At 36.1% G+C, this 22,626-nt stretch overlaps 1 protein-coding gene across 6 annotated transcripts in view; it reads left to right on the top strand.

Moving 5' to 3' along the window:
* Positions 1 to 22,504, top strand: part of ROBO1 (roundabout guidance receptor 1) — an 813,755-nt gene extending 791,251 nt beyond the window's left edge. For all 6 annotated transcript variants that reach the window (XM_063703935.1, XM_063703932.1, XM_063703934.1 and 3 more), the window contains 5 exons: positions 1,699 to 2,105; positions 4,938 to 5,090; positions 12,718 to 13,026; positions 19,442 to 19,638; positions 20,819 to 22,504. In XM_063703935.1, coding sequence (XP_063560005.1) covers positions 1,699 to 2,105; positions 4,938 to 5,090; positions 12,718 to 13,026; positions 19,442 to 19,638; positions 20,819 to 20,833 — 1,081 coding nt within the window. In that variant the 3' untranslated portion in view covers positions 20,834 to 22,504. The remainder of the gene's footprint in view (positions 1 to 1,698; positions 2,106 to 4,937; positions 5,091 to 12,717; positions 13,027 to 19,441; positions 19,639 to 20,818) is intronic.
* The last annotated feature ends 122 nt before the right edge of the window (positions 22,505 to 22,626 follow it).

Here is a 22,626-nt window from a genome sequence, read left to right as displayed (position 1 = left end):
GCCCAGTCATTTTTGTTAATTTTAAAACCTCAGTTGTGCATTCCCAGACATCCTTTGCCAAATGCCCTTTTCTGTGGCAATGGTGGCATGGAGAAAGTGATCATATTCTGCTTTTAAATACCTCCCTCCACCTGCCTCTGCCAGGTGCATTCTCCTAGGGCTAAGGCAGGGAAGATGGAATGAGAAAAGGGCAAACTAGATGAGGATCCAGTCTTCTGCTTGGTTAGCTCTAAAGACTATTCTTATCTCATCTTACTCTATGAGTATCATAAGGGTGCTAAAGGAGAGGTGCCGACATTCACTTATCCCACTGATGAAGGCCTCAATCCTGGGCACCATCTCTAGGCATTTGCAGTTCTTAAGTGATTTATCCATATCTTCAGGTAAACTACCAGTTGATGGCATTCATGCTGTATCTCTCCTAGCCTCCCAAGCTGTGGAGGTCGCCAGATGACCTTAGACCCTAATCTCAGCTGCTCTCCAATACCGGTGCTCAGTTTGGCAGCTTGTGTAGATTCTATCCTCTTTACTTCTCAGGAGGGCAAAATTTGATGAGGTGTTTTAATGACCTTTCCATCTGAAAGTCCTCCATATGTCATCTCTTTAACCTTGCTTAGAGAATATTAGGACTGTTGAGCAAGTCACTGACCAAGGACTCCTCCAACTAGAAATCCAACCATGTCTTCCTTTTTTGAAGGCACTCTTTTAATTTAAGAGTTATTCTCTTAGCATTCTCCTCCCATGGGGATGACTTCCTTCCACGAATCTTGCTTCCTACTAAAGTCAAAATGCTCTATACCTTCTCGGTCACCTATTCACTGTGGATCATAGCCCTAGTGGTGTTAGTGGAAGGATGGCTTCTAGCTGTTGTTATTCTTTATGTCTGCAGAGAGTTGGTTGAAACCAATTACCTGGTAACTGTTTACCTATATTTTGGGAGACTACTTCATTTTGTCCTCAACTCTGGTTCTTAAATTAATTCCAGGACATAAGAAAAAATACCTTTAAATATATTTTTAAAAAAGAATAACAATAAATGCAATAGTGTTAAAAATAGTTAATGATCTTTAATGAAACTCATAGCGAATAAATCAGAGAAGAATTACTCTTGGCTTCCATAGCTTTTTTTTAATAGAATAAAATCTAAAGGAAATTATGTCATATGCTGAATGTGTGCTTTTTTAAATCTTATGAAATTTTACTCTTTATAGTGAAGATGAATGACTTCATTTGCTTGAAAAAGTAGGAGAGGCGATAAAAAAAAGGGAAATAAACAGATGTTTATGGAGCAAAGTGTTTCAGGATGAATGTCAGTTGTCTTCAGTAATGATAAACTATGGATAATATTTGAAATGCTTTAGGACAGATACATATGTGTATGTTTTCAAAACAAGTATTACTTTTCCTTTTTTAGTGAAACATAATCCAAATGATAAAACATAAGAAGGCTTAGAGATAACTGACTATATTTCTATTAAACTTGAATCAGAAAGTAACCCGGTGGAGCCTCTGGTTGCGAAGTGCAACTCAATATAAAATCAAACTTAAATATGTTGTGATATTCAGTTGTTTTTCTGAACATATGAGCTCAAAAGAAGTAAAGATCAAATCTGCATGCTTGTGAATTTCTTGGGTAATTTGGCCTTTTATGTCTTAAATAACAAGCTGAGCCAGACCTATTTATTCATCTTCATACAGACGGCAGCCTGTGAGTCCTCCTCCACCACCACGGCCGATCTCCCCTCCACATACCTATGGCTACATTTCAGGACCCCTGGTCTCAGATATGGATACGGATGCGCCAGAAGAGGAAGAAGACGAAGCTGACATGGAGGTAGCCAAGATGCAAACCAGAAGGCTTTTGTTACGTGGGCTTGAGCAGACACCTGCCTCCAGTGTTGGGGACCTGGAGAGCTCTGTCACGGGGTCCATGATCAACGGCTGGGGCTCAGCCTCAGAGGAGGACAACATTTCCAGCGGACGCTCCAGTGTTAGTTCTTCGGACGGCTCCTTTTTCACTGATGCTGACTTTGCCCAGGCAGTCGCAGCAGCGGCAGAGTATGCTGGTCTGAAAGTGGCACGACGGCAAATGCAGGATGCTGCTGGTGAGTCCTAACACTTTTCACCAAGCTGGGAAAGAAAACTCAATGTATATATGTTTGTTGCTGATTCTGTCCTATGATCTTACGTCCTATTTGAAAAGCATCTATTCTTAACATTTTTTTTTTTTTTTAGCTGCCTAAGGAAATGACAGTCCAAGAATATGACTTAGTTGGATTATTCCCTTTTCCTTGACAAGGCTTTTTAAATCTTCTATTTAGTTTTTATTTAATAAATCTTACATAATATGAGTGATAGGGAGCTACCTCATTTTTTAGGATAGCCATAGCAAATATACGTATTACACAAATTGATATAATTTCTTTAAACTATACATACAGTCAATTAAATGAAGTTTGTGTTTTTGAATGTATACTCTAATTTTTTGTGTAGAACCTCACCAAAATCAAATTTGTTGTGATAGTTCTCTTGTTTAAATAAAAATTCTGTAGGGAAAATACATAAATATCCAAGTAGATCACTTTGACCTTTGGAAAATGGGCTATTTCTCCTTAATTCCCATTCTCTTTATGTCCTCTCAAATTAGAATATTAATTGGGAAGATATGAAGGTATACGTAATGTGCATACATTTTCAAGCATAAACGTTCCATACTTACAGTAAACATTTTAAATATAATAATTGGGAGAGCAAGCTAAACCAAGTGCTTTTCATATTTTTACTTTCATTGCTAGTAACCCATTTTTAATTACCATATATTCATCTTTATGTTACAACATATTTTTACTTATCTCCTCCTCTTCCCAATTCTCTTTAGAAAGTAAATAGTTCAAGAAAGAAAAGAATTTAAATGTAAGACTTATTTATCACATGATTTTCATTTCTGTAGAATTAGTATATACATTCCCATACATATTTTTGTGTGTTTATATTTTTGATAGCCAAGAAAATCTAAATAGTAGAGTGAAATGATCAGCAAGAAAGAGATACATTTCAGAGAAGGAAAAGGCCATCACAACAAGTCAGTTACTGGTATTTTACTGTTTTATTGTTCTTAGTTTAATAACTACCACATTGGTAGTTTTCCATGGTCTTTTCACATATTGGATTGGCCATTATTTTTTATCAGTGTAGAATATATTCAGATAAAATGTAAATTACATTATAAAGTCATCTCTATATATTATTTATCAAGAATGTGTTACAGGAAAAAGATTTCTAATATCTCTCAACTTATTATTGTAGAATATATATTTATTTTGGCCAGGCCTATATTTTATGTCATTCAATCAAATATGGTTTTTTATTCCTCTAGTAGCTGCTGAATGTAATAAACTATGCAAACCTAATTATCTTTCTTAATAAATAAATAACATCTAACTTTACATGCGGCTTTTGTTTCCTCCTTATTTTTTAACCTTCTGTAAAAAATGGTGAAATGAAGCATCTCAAACCACCGCTTTGAGAATACGTTAGAAAATATTTCAGTTTATTAAATGGACGAAACATAGAAATAACATTGAAAATTCATCTGTAAACAACCTTATAGCTCAGAGTCTGTGAGCAGTGGATGGCCTTACACAGTAGAATGAATAATGGGTTCAGTCTCAGCCCTAATTCTCTGTTTTCACGGATATGTAACTTTAATTGTAATAGTCTCCATCATAGCTAAAGAGAGTTTGGTTTAAAATTTTATTGTTTTGTAATTTAGTGGCACTTCTGGTTTTCCTTGAGCTCATAATTTTAATGAACTAAACATGCATTGGCCCGTGCTTATTGCAGTGTCTTTTCAGGGAATGACGGTGCTTGTCATGTGACTTGAAGTTACTATGAATATCCAATCACACTGCTTCTCACTTGGCTGCGTTAATGTATATTATTTAATATGCTTCAGTTACCGTCTTTAAATGTGTTGATTTCACTATATGTGGCTTCTGTTTATAGCCAAAGGACATGTTGTCGCGGTCCATTTGAAGTTTCTTGTGGTACAGTAGAAAGTTCTGGATTTGTGACTAGAATTTCTAGAAACCAAAACAGTGAAAGTCAAACATAGGACCAATATATCTCCATTGGGATTATGGATTAAATATGTTGTAGGTGTTGTAATGCAGCATCTATGTAAGGCACCAGAGAACGTGGGAGCTTTGAAATACGCAATGTCTAATTAGTAAATTCAATTCCCACTGGTACCTGGGATTATTGTTTCTCCAAAACCAAACATCTACCTCTTCCACCACCAAAAAAAACAGAAGTCTTGGAGGGATCACATTAAGTATCCAGAACTAGCAAATATTTAGAGATAGAAAAGAGATGTAAGTAATTTTTGGCAGACCTAAATATGTGAGCTAGATCAATTTCAGACCACCTGAAGAGAATACACCTGAGTCTGTCTTCAAAGTATACTATAAATATATGTTTAATTAAAATATGGGTGCCATTAGTACTGTTCATTTTTCTTAGAACATGAATTTCCTAAGAACTTTAGCTCTTCTTTTGAAAAAGCAACAAACATTGGCTATATTATGCAAACATTTAATTACTATTTTTTGTTTAAGTATAACGTTTTAGTGAAGCTAATTGCAAAAATAATTGGAATACTTTTCTTTAATAAATAGGTATCATGAACTTTAACAGAATAAAAGCACAGTGGTTTAAAACAAATGAAATAAGCAGAAAATGCTTTTGGGGTATTTTTTCCAGTAAATAGCAGAGTGACAACAAGCCTATTATTTGCTAGAAGAGTTTGTTTAAGCTTTTTTTGTTGCTTTTCAGAAAAATTAAAGCTGTTTCTGGTTTTAATGTTTTCTTTTGTTGTTCCTATTGTAATTAAAATTCACTGATGAGTTTGGCTTGGATTTTTTTTTTTTTCTCCTTAGGCCGTCGACATTTTCATGCGTCTCAGTGCCCTAGGCCCACAAGTCCTGTGTCTACAGACAGCAACATGAGTGCCGCCGTAATGCAGAAAACCAGACCAGCCAAGAAACCGAAACACCAGCCAGGACATCTGCGCAGAGAAACCTACACAGATGGTGAGTCCATTGACACGGATGAAAACATCTATGAATCTCGCCTATTTACCCTGCCTCTCTAGGACTAGCAAATGCATTCACTGACGTTAGAAATTACATAAAAAATTTATTAACAATCAGCTTCATATTGCTTATAGAAGTGACCTACTTACATATTTTGTCAAGCATCTCTACTCCTTGCAGTTTTCTGATAAGCTTGTTATTTAAAAAAACAAAACCATTTGTAGATCCTTAATATTTTTGAAAGTTATTTTATAGTTTCAAACAAAAGAACATCACTGTAGTTGAAACTGATAGTTGAAGTAATGGCATAGGTTTAACCTTTGTCAGATTTACTGATAAATCCTCCAAAGTGTCTTCATTTTTTTATTTTACAATTTTGCATTCAAATAGAAGACAGTAAATGTGTTTGAATATTAATTCTAACAACAGTGGTGTTACGAACAGTTATTTTGGGCACCAAAAGATAAATCACCTTTCTTCATGCCTTCACATACAATATCCACTCTCACTGAAGAGGTAACGTTCATATTCTCAAGGGAGCACAGGAGGAAAATGCAAACAGTGTGATTTTGTCTAGAAAAAGCCTTTAATGAAAGTGCCTCAGGTGGCCCAGCATTTATTAAACCACCACCTTCTCATTTTATAAAACAACCCCACAGGCTTTGTTGGAAATTCATGTAAGATAAATTCTCTCAGACTCACTGCTGTTGTCAAGTTTGCTACATTTGCTAAAGGGGTGGAGGAAGAAGGCTGTTACAGGCATAGTTCCCCCACCTCCTGGTCCTCTGCAACAAAATCTGATTAGGACTTTCATTACCAGTCAGCAATTTTTCAAAAAGGGCATCATTTGCCATTATCATATGAAAGCCTAATATTATAGATCCTTATCCAAGGTTGCAAGGAAGGTTTTCTGAGGTACTTCTCCCTATGATTCCTACCACTTGACAGAAGAATTTAATACAAAGCTCACAGCATGATGAGCACAAGTAATTTTGCAATGAGTGGCTGTCCATGCTATTATCTATACTTTATTCTGAGTATTTTCTCTCACTGGCATCTATCTGATATTAGACTACATTAAATACTGGCGTGACACAGCGCACCTGGGCCTCCTGGCTTCTGCCCAGGACTCTTTTGTTAGTAAAACTGAGCTGTCAGAATATTATCTGATTTTGAAGGGTTATTACAGTGGCTTTTTGCATGTTTGCCTCTGTGAAGGGACAAACACTAGGTATAAATCCCCCAACTCTACCAGCAATTTTACATTTATGGGACCACCAGAATGGCATTTTTCAAGTTTTATGGCTGTTTTATCAAATTTTATTATCTAGAAGAGAGTGCTCCTCACTGAAAAACTGACCAAACATCAAGCCTGGATGTAAGTACATCTAAATTGAATACATAAGGAAGAAAATCTGGCCTAAAGCCTTGTGTAGATCTTTCTACCACATATTTATACTTGTTCAAAGGGGAATCTGGCATTGAGTGATGCTTTTTAAAAATGTTTTAAATAATGTAAGCATGCCAAGTTAAAGAATATTGTATCACAGTTATAAATTACACTATGCTTGAAAATTGTCTGTATTTATTGTCCCACGTTCTGTAGTACTTATTTCAGTGTTAATAATTAAATATAATTCTAACTAATCCCTGAATAGTAACTATTAAATTGAATGATGATGCCTCCAAGTTATGTTTTAAATTAATTTCAGAAATACCAAAGACATATATTGAAATATTTATGAAGCCAAAAGTTAATCTGAAGTGTTTATTTGGATTTCTAATTGCTCATTTCGCAAAAGTGATTATGCAAAATTATGATAGTGTATACTGCAATGTAAAAGCCAATAATTATTTTCTCTAAGTCACAAAAATAGATAAAATGGAGAAATGATTAAAGCTATTACAGCATTCACTTTCTTTCAATATTTTGGTAACTATCCTTCAAGTTATGTTTACTGTACTAACAAGTCTTCATGCTGAATGCTTACTGTTTGGTAAAAAAACACAAAATAACAATGCTGTGTCTTATTATATACATATCCCATCATGCATATTGATTAATTAAAGTCAGTCATATAATGCAGATTCTTGTTAATGCACTAAAGAAATGCACACACTCTGGATGGCAGTGGTTATGACGTAGAGACAAAAGCCATTTTTTCAGAAATTATTTTCCCAAATTACTACAGTGCATTTTTGGAAAAAATATTCATAGACCAACTCATGAAGAAGCTCAATGGCAGACACAATTGGTACAATGTATTAAAAAAGAGAAGGGAGAGGAAGAAAGAATTTAAAGAGCTACCGATTGTTAAAATGTGAATTGAACATATTTGTAAGACATGAAGGATTTTGTGGGGTTTTTTTTTTCTTTTTAGTGGGCAAAATGTATGGATTATGCTGGATGAGTTTGATTATTGTCAATACATTTATGTGAACTATTGTTCAGAATATGGCTTGTCAGTATTGATTTTGTAGCATCTTTACTTTGTAAATTTTGTTCAGATTATGACATTCCTTTGTAGAGTCTTTAAAAACTATATAAAGAAGGATAAAGAGTGGCCATGTCTGAACAGATAAAGAGTAATTTGCGATGATCCTTCTCAGTTAATCCTTGTATTAGTTTGCTAGGGCCGCCATAACAAAGTACCACAGACCAGGTGGCTTAAAAAACAGAAATTTATTTCTTCACAGTTCTGGAAGCCAGAAGTTTAAGATCAAGGTGTCAGTAGGAGTGGTTTCTTCTGAGGCCTCTCTCCTTGGCTGGGAGATGGCCATCTTCTCCCTGTGCTTCACCTGATCTTCCCCCAGTGTATGTATGTGTCCTCATCTCCTCTTGTAATGACATCAGTTATGGATTAGGACCTACCCCGGTGACCTCATTTTAACTTCATTACCTCTTTAAAGACTCCAAATACAGTCACATTCTGAGGTACTGGGGGTTAGGACTTCAACATTTGAATTTTAAGGGGGCACAATTCAGCCCATAACAGTGCACCAGCCCCTGACACCTGGCATTGTGGCCAAACCTTGCTCTGCGGTCAAATCCAAGGTCTCGTAAGCACGCAGGGAGAACTCGATGCAAAGGAGAGTACTGCATGCTACAGTCACACTGACAGGCGGTATCTAATGATTTATTTATTCCATATTTGCCTCTTACAAGTTGAACCCAGATAAAGGGTAGGATTAGGATATATGAATATTTATTAGCCAGAGTCTTATTGAGTAAAAGCCAGGAATAAGTGCATTTCTAGGACCTTCTAATAGATTCTTTCCATCCTCTCTCTTCAACCTCTCTAATGCATTTACATAGTTGATTTAAAAACCAAATCTACATTATTTCTGCATTCCTACTTTTCATAAATTATAAATTCACCACCCTCTTTGGAATGATGTTATTTTGACTTGATTTATCATTAATTACAAGGTCTGAGGACTTGAAGCGGTTAAGTAAATAGAGTGCTGGATCTCTAGAGCAGGTTAATGTTGGCAGAATTGTCTGAATGCATATGTTCTTACATGTTACTTTACATGCATTATACTGTTATTTGGAAAGTCTTGTAGAAAGAATGAGTGTTTATAAGATTACATAAAGTCTACACACACACATACAAAACAAGTCCACAATCCAATTTGTGAAATCCAATTTGTACTACTCATGGTACAAATTGGGTGAAAGCACTATATATCACTATGTGGAATATGGGATTGTTTATACTATAATAATCCCTGGCCTCATAAGCAGGGATATCCCCGCTTGGTGATATTTTATAATACCTAAGAAAGAATTTATTTGGCCATCTGTTTATATAAGAAATCAAACCTGTCAACATTTCCCTCTCTAATTGTCAATTAGATACAGTGACAAATATATATAGGAAGTTAGAATTCTTTAAATTATCATCAGGTTCTCTTCTCTTTTTAACTTGTGTTATAAATAACACCTATCTAGAACATCTAGTAACAGATTTTGTCTCATGAGTCATATATTCCCAAGCCTTTGTATGATGTTAAGATAGTGGTAGTCATCAGTTTTGATATCTTAAAGGCCCGGACATTTTATGATTTGATGATAGTGGCAGTCATCAGCTTCCTGATAATCTGTGTTCGCAATCCAATTTAAGTTTATAGCAAGCAGATAGTGCAGAAATGAGCCTGCAGTCACTCACTCTCTCTGCTTCGTGGTATGTTCTGAATTAGACTTTTTTCCCCTTGTTGCCAATCCCAGGCTCAGTCTGAACTTAAAATCATTCTTCCTTGGGTCCCTTGGCTTTAGGCTACTTGATACAGCCTGTTTTCTAACTCTCTCTTTTTGGTTATCTTTAATAATAAGTAACATCAAGGGAGGGGACATCATAGTAGTTATTTTTATGTATTATTTTTTGAAAAATCTGTTAAAGTAGTAGACAAAGGAGGAAAAACACACTTGTGACACTGTCAATCTATCTTGCAAGACAAAAAACTTGATTTTATAAAATCAGAGGGAAAATTAGTGCTATTGGCTATAATTGGCTACCATTTTGGCTAAACTGTTGAGTCTATTTATATGATACTCGAACATGGTAAGCCATGAAAACCACTAACAAAAGAATGCAAGTGAAAGTGTGATCACTTTTTATAATCATTCCTAAGTAAAACAGCTGGTAGGTACTAAGATGGCAACTCAGACTGTCTGTTTTCAAAACTAATACAATGAATTCTAACACCTTAGCTTTAGCATATAATGCCAAAAGAAAAGAAGTTTCAAAAAATTGTATATTTATGGAACAAAAAAGTTTCATTTATTTTTTAAAAATATGTAATTATGAGAAATACTAGGTTAAAACTGATGCTTCTTAGGGCCATGAATTTGCTGTTATACTAAGAATCTTCAAAACACAATTTTAATATTTAACAGTTTCTCATGCTGATACATGTAAATGATGGTCAATGGCCCAGTGTCAATAATAATAAAATATCTGGAAACAACCAGAATATTTCTCTATAGGGATTGGCTAAAAAATAATGATGTAGTCATAGAATATAACATTAGACAAACTTTTCCAAAAAAGAGTAAAGCCCTGTGTACACATATGGAAATCTGTATAACTACCTGGTTAGGTGAAAAAAGCGCAATCCATTCATGTTGGTAAAGAAGGAAGGCTGTCTCTGTGTGTGTGTGATCCTTTTTATCTGGTCACCACATGTGAATGGGAAGACAGGTACTCTGTGTCATCCCAGGTGTGGCCATTTTATATAGTCCTTGATGTGAACGGTGCTCCCTGCAGTTATGAGACTTGACAGCCCTGCTTTATAAACAACTTCAGGAATGATCTATAGAAAACCATTCAAGCCCATTACCTCTGCATAGTCAATACTAGGGATTTGAAATGGAGGTGGGGAGGTACGGGGGTTGTTTTTTCAAGTTTAAACTCCTACTGAATTTTTTACCATGTAAATTTGTATTTTTTAAATTTAAAACCTTAAGGCTAATTTTATAATACTAAGCATGCAATAGATGTTTTATGAATGTGTTTTAGTTTATTCTAGACATTATTCTAGAAATGTGAAAACGTTACCATTTCTAAAGACATGACTTAAAAACATAGCTATGCTGATAATTCCAAAATCCCTGTATCTCTGGTTTTGATCTCTCCTGAAAGTCAGATTTTATTTACAAATGCCTGTTGTACCTTTCTATTTTGATACTCCAAAGGCTCCTCCTATTCACTTTTTTAAAACTGAACTTATAGTCTTCCTTCACAAACTTTCCCTTTTGTTGCATTCTGTACCTTCAGTGATGTTCTTTTCATTCACCAAGCCAACTATGACAAAAATCCTAAAAGTCATCTTAGATTCTTTCCTCCCCCCACCCCTGTACTGTATTTCATTGATCCTGAAATAATATTGATTTTTCTGCCTTAATCTCAAACACGTCTTTTCCTCTTCATCTGAACAGACACCAATAACATTTTATCACCTATCATTAATTATGTGAGTTATTATAATAATCTCTTGACCTCCAGAATTGAAGCTTTTCTTGTTAATACATTCCCCATACTGCAGCCGGAATAACCAAAACTTAGTATCTACTCTTATTCTTCTACTAAATTACCAAATAATATTAGGATACATATTTCCTTTCTCCCTGGAGGAATGATTTTTAAAGATAGCACTGATTAAAAAAATTTTTTCTAGATATCAAATTTTATGACTACTTTCATTCTTAAGTATATCATCTATGATATACAAAATTGAATTATAGGCTGGGTGTGGTGGCTCATAGCTATAATCCCAGTGCTTTAGGAGATCAAAGTGGGTGGATGGCTTGAGCATAGGAGTTCGAGACCAGCCTGGGCAACATAGTGAAACCCTGTCTCTACAAAAACTACAAAAATTAATCGGGTGTGGTGGCATGTAGTCCCAATTACTCAGGAGGCTGAGGTGGGAGGATCACTTGATGGGAGAGAGAGGCTGCAGTGAACTGAGATCACACCACTGCACTCCAGCCTAGGCAACAAAGCAAGACTTTGTCTCCAAAAAAGGGAAGAAATTAAATTATATAAGTTACATTATGTGTAATATGTATTACTTAAGATGTAACTACAACTAGAAGTAACTGTGTGTGTGTGTGTGTGTGTGTGTGTGTGTGTGTGTAAATGAAATTAACATACATTTATACCAGTGATTATCTGGTTTAAAACTTCTGGGTACATAAACACAATGGTGAGATGCCATCAATGAATAGTAGATTATAAACATGCAATTGAATGTAGTAATATAAAGAACACTGAACCATTGGTTAGTCCTGGTTCTGATTATATCTAGCTTTGAGATGACACAGTAGCTTAAGGTCTACATATTTGAGCTTCCTTCTCTACAAAATAAGAAGAGATTTAGGCTAGATTAGAGATAGCAAATAAGTCTCAACTCAAGTACCACCTCAATCAATTTGAAGTGATTGTCTGAGGAGCAAAGGCATGCATCTGGTACTAGCAGTGTTATACTGAAATCAATTAGGAAGCTCTACCATACTTGGGAGAGAGAAAGTTACAGTACATATACCCAGCGTTAGCTATCCCAGGAGCAGATGTCACTAAGTACCAACTTTGTCATTCAATGGTTCTGTGCTAGATAACAAGAGTACATTAAAAGTGTTGGTCTTGGCTGGGTGCAGTGGCTCACGCCTGTAGTTCTAGCACTTTAGGAAGCTAAGGTGGACAGATCACTTGAGTCCAGGAGTTTGAGACCAGCCTGGGCAACATGGCAAAACCCCATCTCTACAAAAAACACAAAACGTAGCCAGGTGTGGTGGTGCACGCCTGTAGTCCTAGCTACTCGGGAGGCTGAGGTGGGAGGATTGCTCGCACCCAGGAGGTCAAGGCTGCAGTGAGCTGAGACTGCACACCTGCACTATATAGCCTGAATGACAGAGTAAGACCCTGTCTCAGAATAAATAAATAAATAAATAAACATAAATTTTAAAAAATTGGGGGTATTTTTCCTTGGTTACCTTCAAGTATTCTAGTTCATCTAAGATATAGTATCTCGTAGGTGAATGTGGCTCCAATGGTAATCCAAATGTTTGATGATTTTATAAGCAGCAGACTTTTACAGTAGTATTTTTAATGTTTCTTTTTAGATCTTCCACCACCTCCTGTGCCGCCACCTGCTATAAAGTCACCTACTGCCCAATCCAAGACACAGCTGGAAGTACGACCTGTAGTGGTGCCAAAACTCCCTTCTATGGATGCAAGAACAGACAGATCATCAGACAGAAAAGGAAGCAGTTACAAGGGGAGAGAAGTATTGGATGGAAGACAGGTTGTTGACATGCGAACAAATCCAGGTGATCCCAGAGAAGCACAGGAACAGCAAAATGACGGGAAAGGACGTGGAAACAAGGCAGCAAAACGAGACCTTCCACCAGCAAAGACTCATCTCATCCAAGGTACTCATCCAATCAAGCAGCAAATAAATATAGATTGAGTGTGTTTGCAAGGCATACAGTTAGGCTCTATATGGCCGTGTAAAAAGTGGTAAGATTAAGATATTTGCTCTCCAGTGGAGGAGATAGGCGTGTACTCGAATAATTTTAATACAATTCACTCCAGTATATGCCTTTATACTCAACATCACCTGGAGAGGTGCCAACTGAGTTAGATTTTAAAGGAAAGCATGATTTCCACAGGTTAAAGAGGGAGAAGGGATATTGGGGAAAAGAAATAGGTTGAGAAAAGAACATGAATGTGTGAAAATGAATGTTTGGTGAACAATGGTTTCCACTTTGGCTGGAGAATTGAATATTTGGGGTCAGAGACCATCTTTACAAAAAATACAAAAATTAGCTGGGCATATTGGCACATGCCTCTAGTCCTAGTTACTCGGGAGGCTGAGATGGGAGGATGGCTTGCACCCGGGAGGTCAAGACTGCAGTCAGCTGAGATCACACAACTGTTCTGTAGCCTGGGTGAAAAATAAAACTAGAAAGGTGGTTAGGCCAAGTTGCAAAGGCCAGGGATACTATTCTGAAGGGTTTGAGATTTATAACAAGGGCATTTGTGAGCCAACAAGTAATTCTGAGTGAGAAATGACATAATCAGATATGTGTTTTAGAAAAATAACTGGCGGCACTATACAGTGAAGGAAGAGACTGGAAACCAGTAGATGAAGGTGTCAGAAACATTACAGTAACACTCTAAGTATAAAATATGAAAGCACTGAATTAAAATAGCTCAGAAGAATAGGAAGGATCAGCCTGTACAGACACTTAAGAGAGAGGCCCAATAAGACTTGGTGGCTAATTGAATGTTCAAAGGTAAGTTGAAATAATAGAGTAAACAAAAAAAGTTATTCATAGGTTGACTAGGTGGCCCTGAATGACCAGTGAAACATGATTGTATTAACCAATGTAAAAAAAATAAAATAAAGAACAGGGAAAATGTTAAATTTCATGGGGAAAATTATTGCAGTTTTGAATGGATTAAAATGCCAACAAGAACACAGATAGTAAAAAATCACAACAAAAATTTAGAGAATTAGGTTTAAAGGTGAGGAGAAAGGTTGTGAGGACAGAGTGGATTTTAGAACCCACAACACAGAGGTGATAATTATGTGAACGACAAAGTCTGAATTTCAGCAGAGATAATGCCGGTAACTATTTATCAATCAGCTATCCAGGAAGAAAACAAAACCAAACCCTAATTTGTAGCCATTTGCTTACTTCTGTTGTATGAATACTCTCAAAATTGCCAATTTCAAGTCACTGAATGTGGAGGTAGGAAGAGATGAATATAATCAGCTATTGTGAAATATTGAGCCTGCTCCAACACACCACTAGTCGAGGATGATTATACTTAGAGAGTAGGCAGATAATCAACATCCTATTAAGGAAACAGATTGACCGACCCAGAGATTTAATAATCAAGATATCCAAGCTATTGAAAATAGTGTCCTATAAAGAATGGGGTGGGAAATTTTCAGACAGGAAGGCATATAAAATACCACAGTGGTGAAAGTTGAATGTAAACCAAGCGAGGAAAAAAGGGATCTTGCAATATGTTTTTTGTGGGTTAGAATAAAAGCCAGCCTGTATGGAGTTGGAAAGTGAATGGAAATTTTGGAAGGGAGGTGATGAGCACAAGTAAGCTCTTTCTGGAAGTTTGGGATGAGGAGGAAATCTTGGGATAGAGTTTGACAGAAAGGCCAAATCAGTGGAAATGTTTTAGGATTGTGGATTTGAATATTATTATAGACTAAAGAGAAGAAACCATGTAGGAGGAAGAAACACAAGAAATGGAAGATTATTAGTTGAGGAATCAGCAAAGAGTGATAGGGGAATGAAACTTAAAAACCTACAGGGGCACTTAACTACTGTATTTTAATAGATATATTGTGGTAAGATCTGACCTCAGTGTATTGTTGTATTTATTATGGACATCTGGTCATTAGCTAACTTCTTTTCAACAGAGGGCAGTTTCTCTTTGTTCTGTGACTGCAGCATGAACTCCCAATCCAGGCATAGACTCAGAAGTGAGGTGATAGATAAAGCTGTGCATTTCAGGCTGATGCCTCTATTGTGTGACCACAATGTCCTTGATAATATCACCACAATCCAAAGCTTGAAAAACTTACTTATTTTTCTCAGTTAACCCAAAGTTGATCTGGCTCTGAACTTTTGATTCAGTGTGACTCGACTCCAAATAGTGACTCATAAATAGAATGTGATGATGTAAATTGCGAGGTTTATATCTGCCCAGAAAGTATGGAGCAATTCCTGCTTATAAGAAGGCTTCATTAAAAGTTGGCTGGGTGCAGTGGCTCACGCCTGTAATCCCAGCACTTTGGGAGGCCAAGGTGGGTGGATCACAAGGTCAGGAGTTCGAGACCAGCCTGGCCAACATGGTGAAACTCCATCTCTACTAAAAATAAAAAAAATTAGCGAGGTGTGGTTGTGTGCACCTGTAATCCCAGCTACTCGGGAGGCTGAGGCAGGAGAATTGCTTGAACCCGGGAGGAGGAGATTGCAGTGAGCCAAGATCATGCCATTGTACTCCAGGTCTGGGTGACAGAGCAAGAATCTGTCTTGGAAAATAATAAATAAATAAATAAATAAATAAATAAATAAATATTTAAAAAAATTAAAAAGTAGGTGAGATTATTCTTCAGAAGGAAATTTTATAAACCTGGAAATATCTTGTATGCAGATTTAGAAAACAGAGATAAAATTTTTAAAATCAATCTTCAGAAATTTAGTAAGTTGTCCTTTCTGCTATAAAATATTTCTAACAAACGAAGTAAGACTAGACCATTAGTCTAGAAACAAGGAACCCGTGGAATCATGGAAATCACTGAGGTACACTGATGAGTTATTATTTTATATGCTCTGCTTTTCCAAATTTTTATTTGAATCATAACCCTATGTATATATGCCATTAAATGATCATTTTTATGCATTGCTGTAATTTTCACCTTCATAATTCAGTTTACATTGTTTATAGTGAAAGAGGCATCCTGATTTATGTGTATAATGAATGATTATTTTTCATTAAGGAGAGTGGTCTTTTGGACTTGAATTTCTAATCATTTTGCTGACATTTGCCTCCGTTAGTTCAATTTATTTCTACATATATCAAACACCTACTGTGTTATTAAGCATTGTACTAAATCCTGAGATTTATGTATAAGCATAAACCTTGACTTCAAGGGGCTTGTAGTCAGGGAGAGAGGGACAGATAATCTATAAATTCATAGATATTTTTGTATTCAGTATAACCTTCATAGTGCCATGATACTTGAGAGTCCAGAAGAGAGAGAATTCACTCAGGACTCTGAGAGAATGTTAGGAAAGATCTCTTTCCTAAGAAAAGAGGATTTATTTAGGTGGACAATCTGCATAAAAAGCCCGAAGGTCTATTGAGGGAACTGTAAGAAATTCAGTACTACTACATAATGAAAGTGGTCAAAGATGAAGCTCTTGAGGTACATGAAGGCTTAAGTCATAAAGAGCCTATAGATTTTATAAGAGGAAAGTGGCTGAGTGAAGACAGTTTAGAGGGGAATAAGTCAAGGATGTTTGAAGATGTGTGCAACCCCCAGACAAGGAATGTAGAAAATATCAACCATATTATAGGAGCAAGAATGGGTGACTCAGAAAATCCAAGAAACTTTTTAGAGTCAAAATCAAACTTACTTGTTGTATGTTGGACCATGTGGAAAGGATACACTTAAGATGTATGGAAAGGTTGTTGAAAGGGAAGAATCTATAATAATTTCAATTTTCTGTCTTGCATATCTTAATGATTAGTGATGTCATTCACTGTCTTAGAGAATGTAGCAAAGGAAGATATCTAAGGGAGTGAGCATTGTGAGGTCAATGTTCAACAGGTTGAGTTTGAGGAACATGTAAGAGTAGGGGTTCAGCTGGGGTGCCTATAGGAGCCTAAGGTTTGGGGCATAGTTTAGGAATTAAAAATATAAATTAATGATTCAGCATGATGAAAATAATGTAAAACAATGTATTAATGACGTGTTACAGGTCAACATGAAAGTATATCAGCACGCAAAGCAGACAAAATACCTCCCCTTATGACAGTTATATTTTAGAAAGGGTTATAATCTGTGAGACTGGGTAAAATCACCTAGGGTCAGTAGAAGAAAAAATATATATATAGTATTAAGCCATTCTTGCATTTCTATAAAGAAAAACCTGAGACTGGGTAATTTATAAAAGAAAGAGATTTAATTGGCTAAGTGTTCTGCAGCCTTTATAGGAAACATGGTGTTGACATCCGCTTGGCTTCTGAGGAGACCGCAGGAAGCTTAGAATCATGGCGGAAGGTGAAGGCGGAGTAGGCACATCACATGGTGAAAGCAGGAGCAAGAGAGAGAGAGAGTGGGATGGAGGTGCCACATACTTTTAAACCACCAGATCTTGTGTGAACTCAGAGCAAGAGCTCACCTATCATCAAGGGGATGGCCCAAGCGATCCATGAGGGATCTGCCTCCATGATCCAGACATCTCCCACCTGGCCCCACCTCCAACAGTGGGGATTACCATTCAACATGCGATTTGGGCAGGGACAAATATCCAAACTATATCATTCATCTATATATATACACACACACACACACACACACTCACACACATGAATGATATACATACATATATGTATAATGTATATATAATTATTATACATAAATATGAATTTTATACATTAGGCTGAAAGTAGAAACCTGTAGAGCATCAGCATATCCATGGTGCTTCATAAAAAGAGCTCACAGAAGATTGACCAGGGAGGAAGGAAAGCTAGCAGCTGAGAGAATAATATTTGCATTGATTAAGAGCAGTAAGAAGTCCAGGGACACAAGGCTGGAAACACGGTTAGCATTATCAATTTTCTCAGTTTCATAGTAGTGATATAGGCATAAATAGATTTCAGTGGGATGCAGAATGAATGGGAATTATGACTATCAATATTGAATCCAAATTGCTTTTCAAGAAGTCTGGCTGAGTGGTGAGGAAAGAAAGAAGGTGTTGATTTCATGGAGAGCACAGTCTTAAGGCGAAAGTGTTTAGTAAGAGAGAGATTTTATCATATTGTAGTTTGAGAAAACTAAAGTCAGTAGAGAGAAAGCCGTTGATGAAACAGAGACAGAGGATGGTCACATGGTATCAAGTGTTATGAAGAGAAGCTGCAGAAACAGTCATCCTCATGGACTGTGAAACTCCTATGTGTCAGAACTGTGGGTTGGGGTGAAAGTTGTGACGAGTAGAATGGAAAGAACAAGACGCTATCAAGGAAGACTATACTGGCTTCAGAAAACGATGGCTTGGGCCTCAGAGGTGGAGATGTTTTTGTGCAAGGATAGAGGAGCAATGATTTAGAACTGGTGATGGTGAGCTAGAGGCAAGCCTTCCACCTTACCCTTCCACTACAGAGAACGTCAGGGGGAACTTCAAGGGAAATCAGGCTTCATTCGGGCAATGTGAATAGTAGAGGAAGCATTTGGGGGAGGTGGGGAAAAGCATGCCAAAGAGTTAGGTATTTATGTGTTTGTCATCTAAAAGGCAGAGTTGGCAGACTTTGGAGAGAAGTGAGCAGCTGGCTGATGCATCAGTAGAAGTAGCACCAAATTTCAAGCAGTAAGGAGGTAGAAATTCAGGAGACAGAAATTAATTGGAGTGGCTTGCTTATTGAAGTTAGCAACAATAGCAGGCTTCTAAGATTCAGAGTTCCACAATGTAAATAGGACATTGACGTGGAGGTTGATATTTTGGTGTCTGTGGAGTGAAACCAGGCTTGGTTCTGTTTGATATTTCTAGGAGACTGGGCTTGATTTTTACCAATTCCTTATAATAACATTTTATAAGTTATGTAGATATTTTATTATCTCATCTGTTTTCATATCAACACTAAGAAACCGTCTCACGTGTCCATGTGAATGGAGGCCTGACAGAAACCCTCTAGGTATAGATGTTATCATCACTTTTTTTGGAAAAGTAGAAACTAAAGCCTAAAATAATCTGAGATCATATAGTGAATGACAGAATTGGAAGCCAAGTCTGACTCCAGGTTTGGTTTACCTCTTTTAATGATATTGGTCTGTAGTGAGTTTGAGATGGACAAGAGCTTATGAGTGGAATCAATCCAAATCCCTGACTACTAACAGGAAAACAACAAGGCTTATACTTTTCATTTTCAAGACACTATGCTGCATTATTCATTATGCTTATAGAGTGTCCTCATTATACCTTAAATCACTGATGCTTCCTTATTCAGAATTACAGATAGACAGGAGTGATACAATATACAGTGAAAGTGTATGATGGTACTCACCTGCATTTATTATATTTCATTACACAGAGGATATTCTACCTTATTGTAGACCTACTTTTCCAACATCAAATAATCCCAGAGATCCCAGTTCCTCAAGCTCAATGTCATCAAGAGGATCAGGAAGCAGACAAAGAGAACAAGCAAATGTAGGTCGAAGAAATATTGCAGAAATGCAGGTACTTGGAGGATATGAAAGAGGAGAAGATAATAATGAAGAATTAGAGGTATCTATAATTTTTCCCCAAGTTTACCAATGTTAGACTGTGGTTGTTTTATGTAGTTAGGAACCTTCATCAGTGTACAGAAATGTTACTGTTTTATTGCAAACTTTTCAGTACTCCAATGTCTATGATGGCAGAAACTGAAGTTCTGAGAATTTGAGAATTTTCTTGAAATGTGTCCCAAAGTTTTAAATGTTAATGGCAGTTTGTTTATCTAGGGTTTATCTTCATTTGCAGATTTTCAGATAAGAAACATATATGGCAAACACATTGTTAAGAAGTAAGAGCTGTTGATCTAGAGCTATTATAATTCATAGCATTGTAGCAGGCTATAAAAACCCAGTAAGATGACAGAGTTATATGATGTGAGTGAGGAAGTTGCCATAGTCAGCACCAGGGTAATGTGGCTGGTTTGGCTAACTGTCCTTCACCTTTACACTTCTGAAAGTGTATGCCTAGTCTGTGACACTGACCTCCCCAGTTGGAGGAAACTTCTTACGTCAAAGATATACTCTCTTGTTAGCCTTGACATATCATAAATTCTCCCCTCACCCATTCAAAGATTGTATTTTCTCAATTTAATAAAAGTTGAGGAAAATTTTTTAATAAATATGGTTAAACTCAAGTAGATAAATACGTGTCAAATGACAACTTTTTATAGTAGAAGCTGAAAAGGTATAGGCCATTATGTCTAATTGAAAGTCCTATAAAGCTCAATGTATTTCGATTTTGGGGTTTAGAATGAGAAAGGCTTTCCTCCTGCAAACAGTTAGAGAAGTTGTTTTTCAGGTCTTAGTTTATTTTAAAATAGAAGTAGCCTTTTGGGGGAACAGAATGGCCTTACTGTTAACTCCAGTATTTAAAACCAACAAAAGCAGAGTTGTAATGTTGACTTGGGGCTGAGGGGAGTAGATAACACATTCCTTCCCGCTTCTCAGAGCCCTGTGTCCCACCACGCAACACCGGGGCACTGTGCAGAACCCAGTTTGGTACTTGTTGAATTTGCTGTGAAGACCAACTAAGGTTGATGAATGAATTAGTTGACATGAGCCCTTTCCAACATAGTCCATTGAATAAATGAAAAGACACATTAAATTATAATAGTAATAAATGCATATAAATAAATATAACACAATCCTCTTAAGATTTATTTTCAAATGTGACAATAACGTATCTCTTACAGGAAACTGAAAGCTGAAGACAACCAAGAGGCTTATGAGATCTAATGTGAAAATCATCACTCAAGATGCCTCCTGTCAGATGACACATGACGCCAGATAAAATGTTCAGTGCAATCAGAGTGTACAAATTGTCGTTTTTATTCCTCTTATTGGGGTATCATTTTAAAAACTTTATTGGGTTTTTATTGTTGTTGTTTGATCCCTAACCCTACAAAGAGCCTTCCTATTCCCCTCGCTGTTGGAGCAAACCATTACACCTTACTTCCAGCAAGCAAAGTGCTTTGACTTCTTGCTTCAGTCATCAGCCAGCAAGAGGGAAAAAAACTGTTCTTTTGCATTTTGCCCCTGAGATATGGCATTGCACTGCTTATATGCCAAGCTAATTTATAGCAAGATATTGATCAAATATAGAAAATTGATATTCAACCTCATGCCAAGGGCTCTCAAAGTATAATCTTTCTATAGCCAACTGCTAATGCAAATTAAAACATATTTCATTTTAACATGATTTCAAAATCAGTTTTTCATACTACCCTTTGCTGGAAGAAACTAAAAATATAGCAAATGCAAAACCACAAACAATTCGAATGGGGTAGAAACATTGTAAATATTTACTCTTTGCAAACCCTGGTGGTATTTTATTTTGTCTTCATTTCAATCATTGAAGTATATTCTTATTGGAAATGTACTTTTGGATAAGTAGGGCTAAGCCAGTTGGATCTCTGGTTGTCTAGTCATTGTCATAAGTAAACCTAGCAAAACCTTGTTCTATTTTTCAATCAAAAAGTAATTATAAATACGTATTACAAACAAGTGGATGTTTTTAATGACCAATTGAATAAGAACATCCCTGTCTTAACTGGCCTAAATTTCTTCTGGTAGTGTCAGTTCAACTTTCAGAAGTGCCACTTAAGGAAGTTTGATTTTTGTTTTTGTAATGCACTGTTTTTAATCTCTCTCTCTTTTTTTTTTTTTTTTTGGTTTTAAAAGCACAATCACTAAACTTTATTTGTAAACCATTGTAACTATTAACCTTTTTTGTCTTATTGAAAAAAAAAATGTTGATAAGCGTTTTTAACCTGTTTTGTTAATGCTCTATGTTTGTATTTGGAATATTTGAATAATGACAGATGGTGAAGTAACATGCATACTTTATTGTGGGCCATGAACCAAATGGTTCTTACTTTTCCTGGACTTAAAGAAAAAAAGGGGTTTAAGTTTGTTGTGGCCAATGTCGAAACCTACAAGATTTCCTTAAAATCTCTAATAGAGGCATTACTTGCTTTCAATTGCCAAATGATGCCCTCTGACTAGTAGATTTCTATGATCCTTTTTTGTCATTTTATGAATATCATTGATTTTATAATTGGTGCTATTTGAAGAAAAAAATGTACATTTATTCATGGATAGGTATCAGGTCTGACCCCAGTGGAAAACAAAGCCAAACAAAACTGAACCACAAAAAAAAAAGGCTGGTGTTCACCAAAACCAAACTTGTTCATTTAGATAATTTGAAAAAGTTCCATAGAAAAGGCGTGCAGTACTAAGGGAACAATCCATGTGATTAATGTTTTCATTATGTTCATGTAAGAAGCCTCTTATTTTTAGCCATAATTTTGCATACTGAAAATCCAATAATCAGAAAAGTAATTTTGTCACATTATTTATTAAAAATGTTCTCAAATACATCTTTCTTTCTTGTGTTGATTTCTTTTTTCATTGTGTGCTGATCAAATTTATTCCATTTAATCACAAAGTCGTTCTGTCTTAACATTTCACCACTGTATTATCAGATGAGTGAAAATTCTCA

The sequence above is a fragment of the Gorilla gorilla genome, chromosome 2 (genome assembly GCF_029281585.2).
Source record: "Gorilla gorilla gorilla isolate KB3781 chromosome 2, NHGRI_mGorGor1-v2.1_pri, whole genome shotgun sequence".
Classification (NCBI taxonomy): domain Eukaryota; kingdom Metazoa; phylum Chordata; class Mammalia; order Primates; family Hominidae; genus Gorilla; species Gorilla gorilla.
Note: the sequence above shows the minus strand (reverse complement) of the source record. Positions and strands in the feature narration are given on the sequence as shown.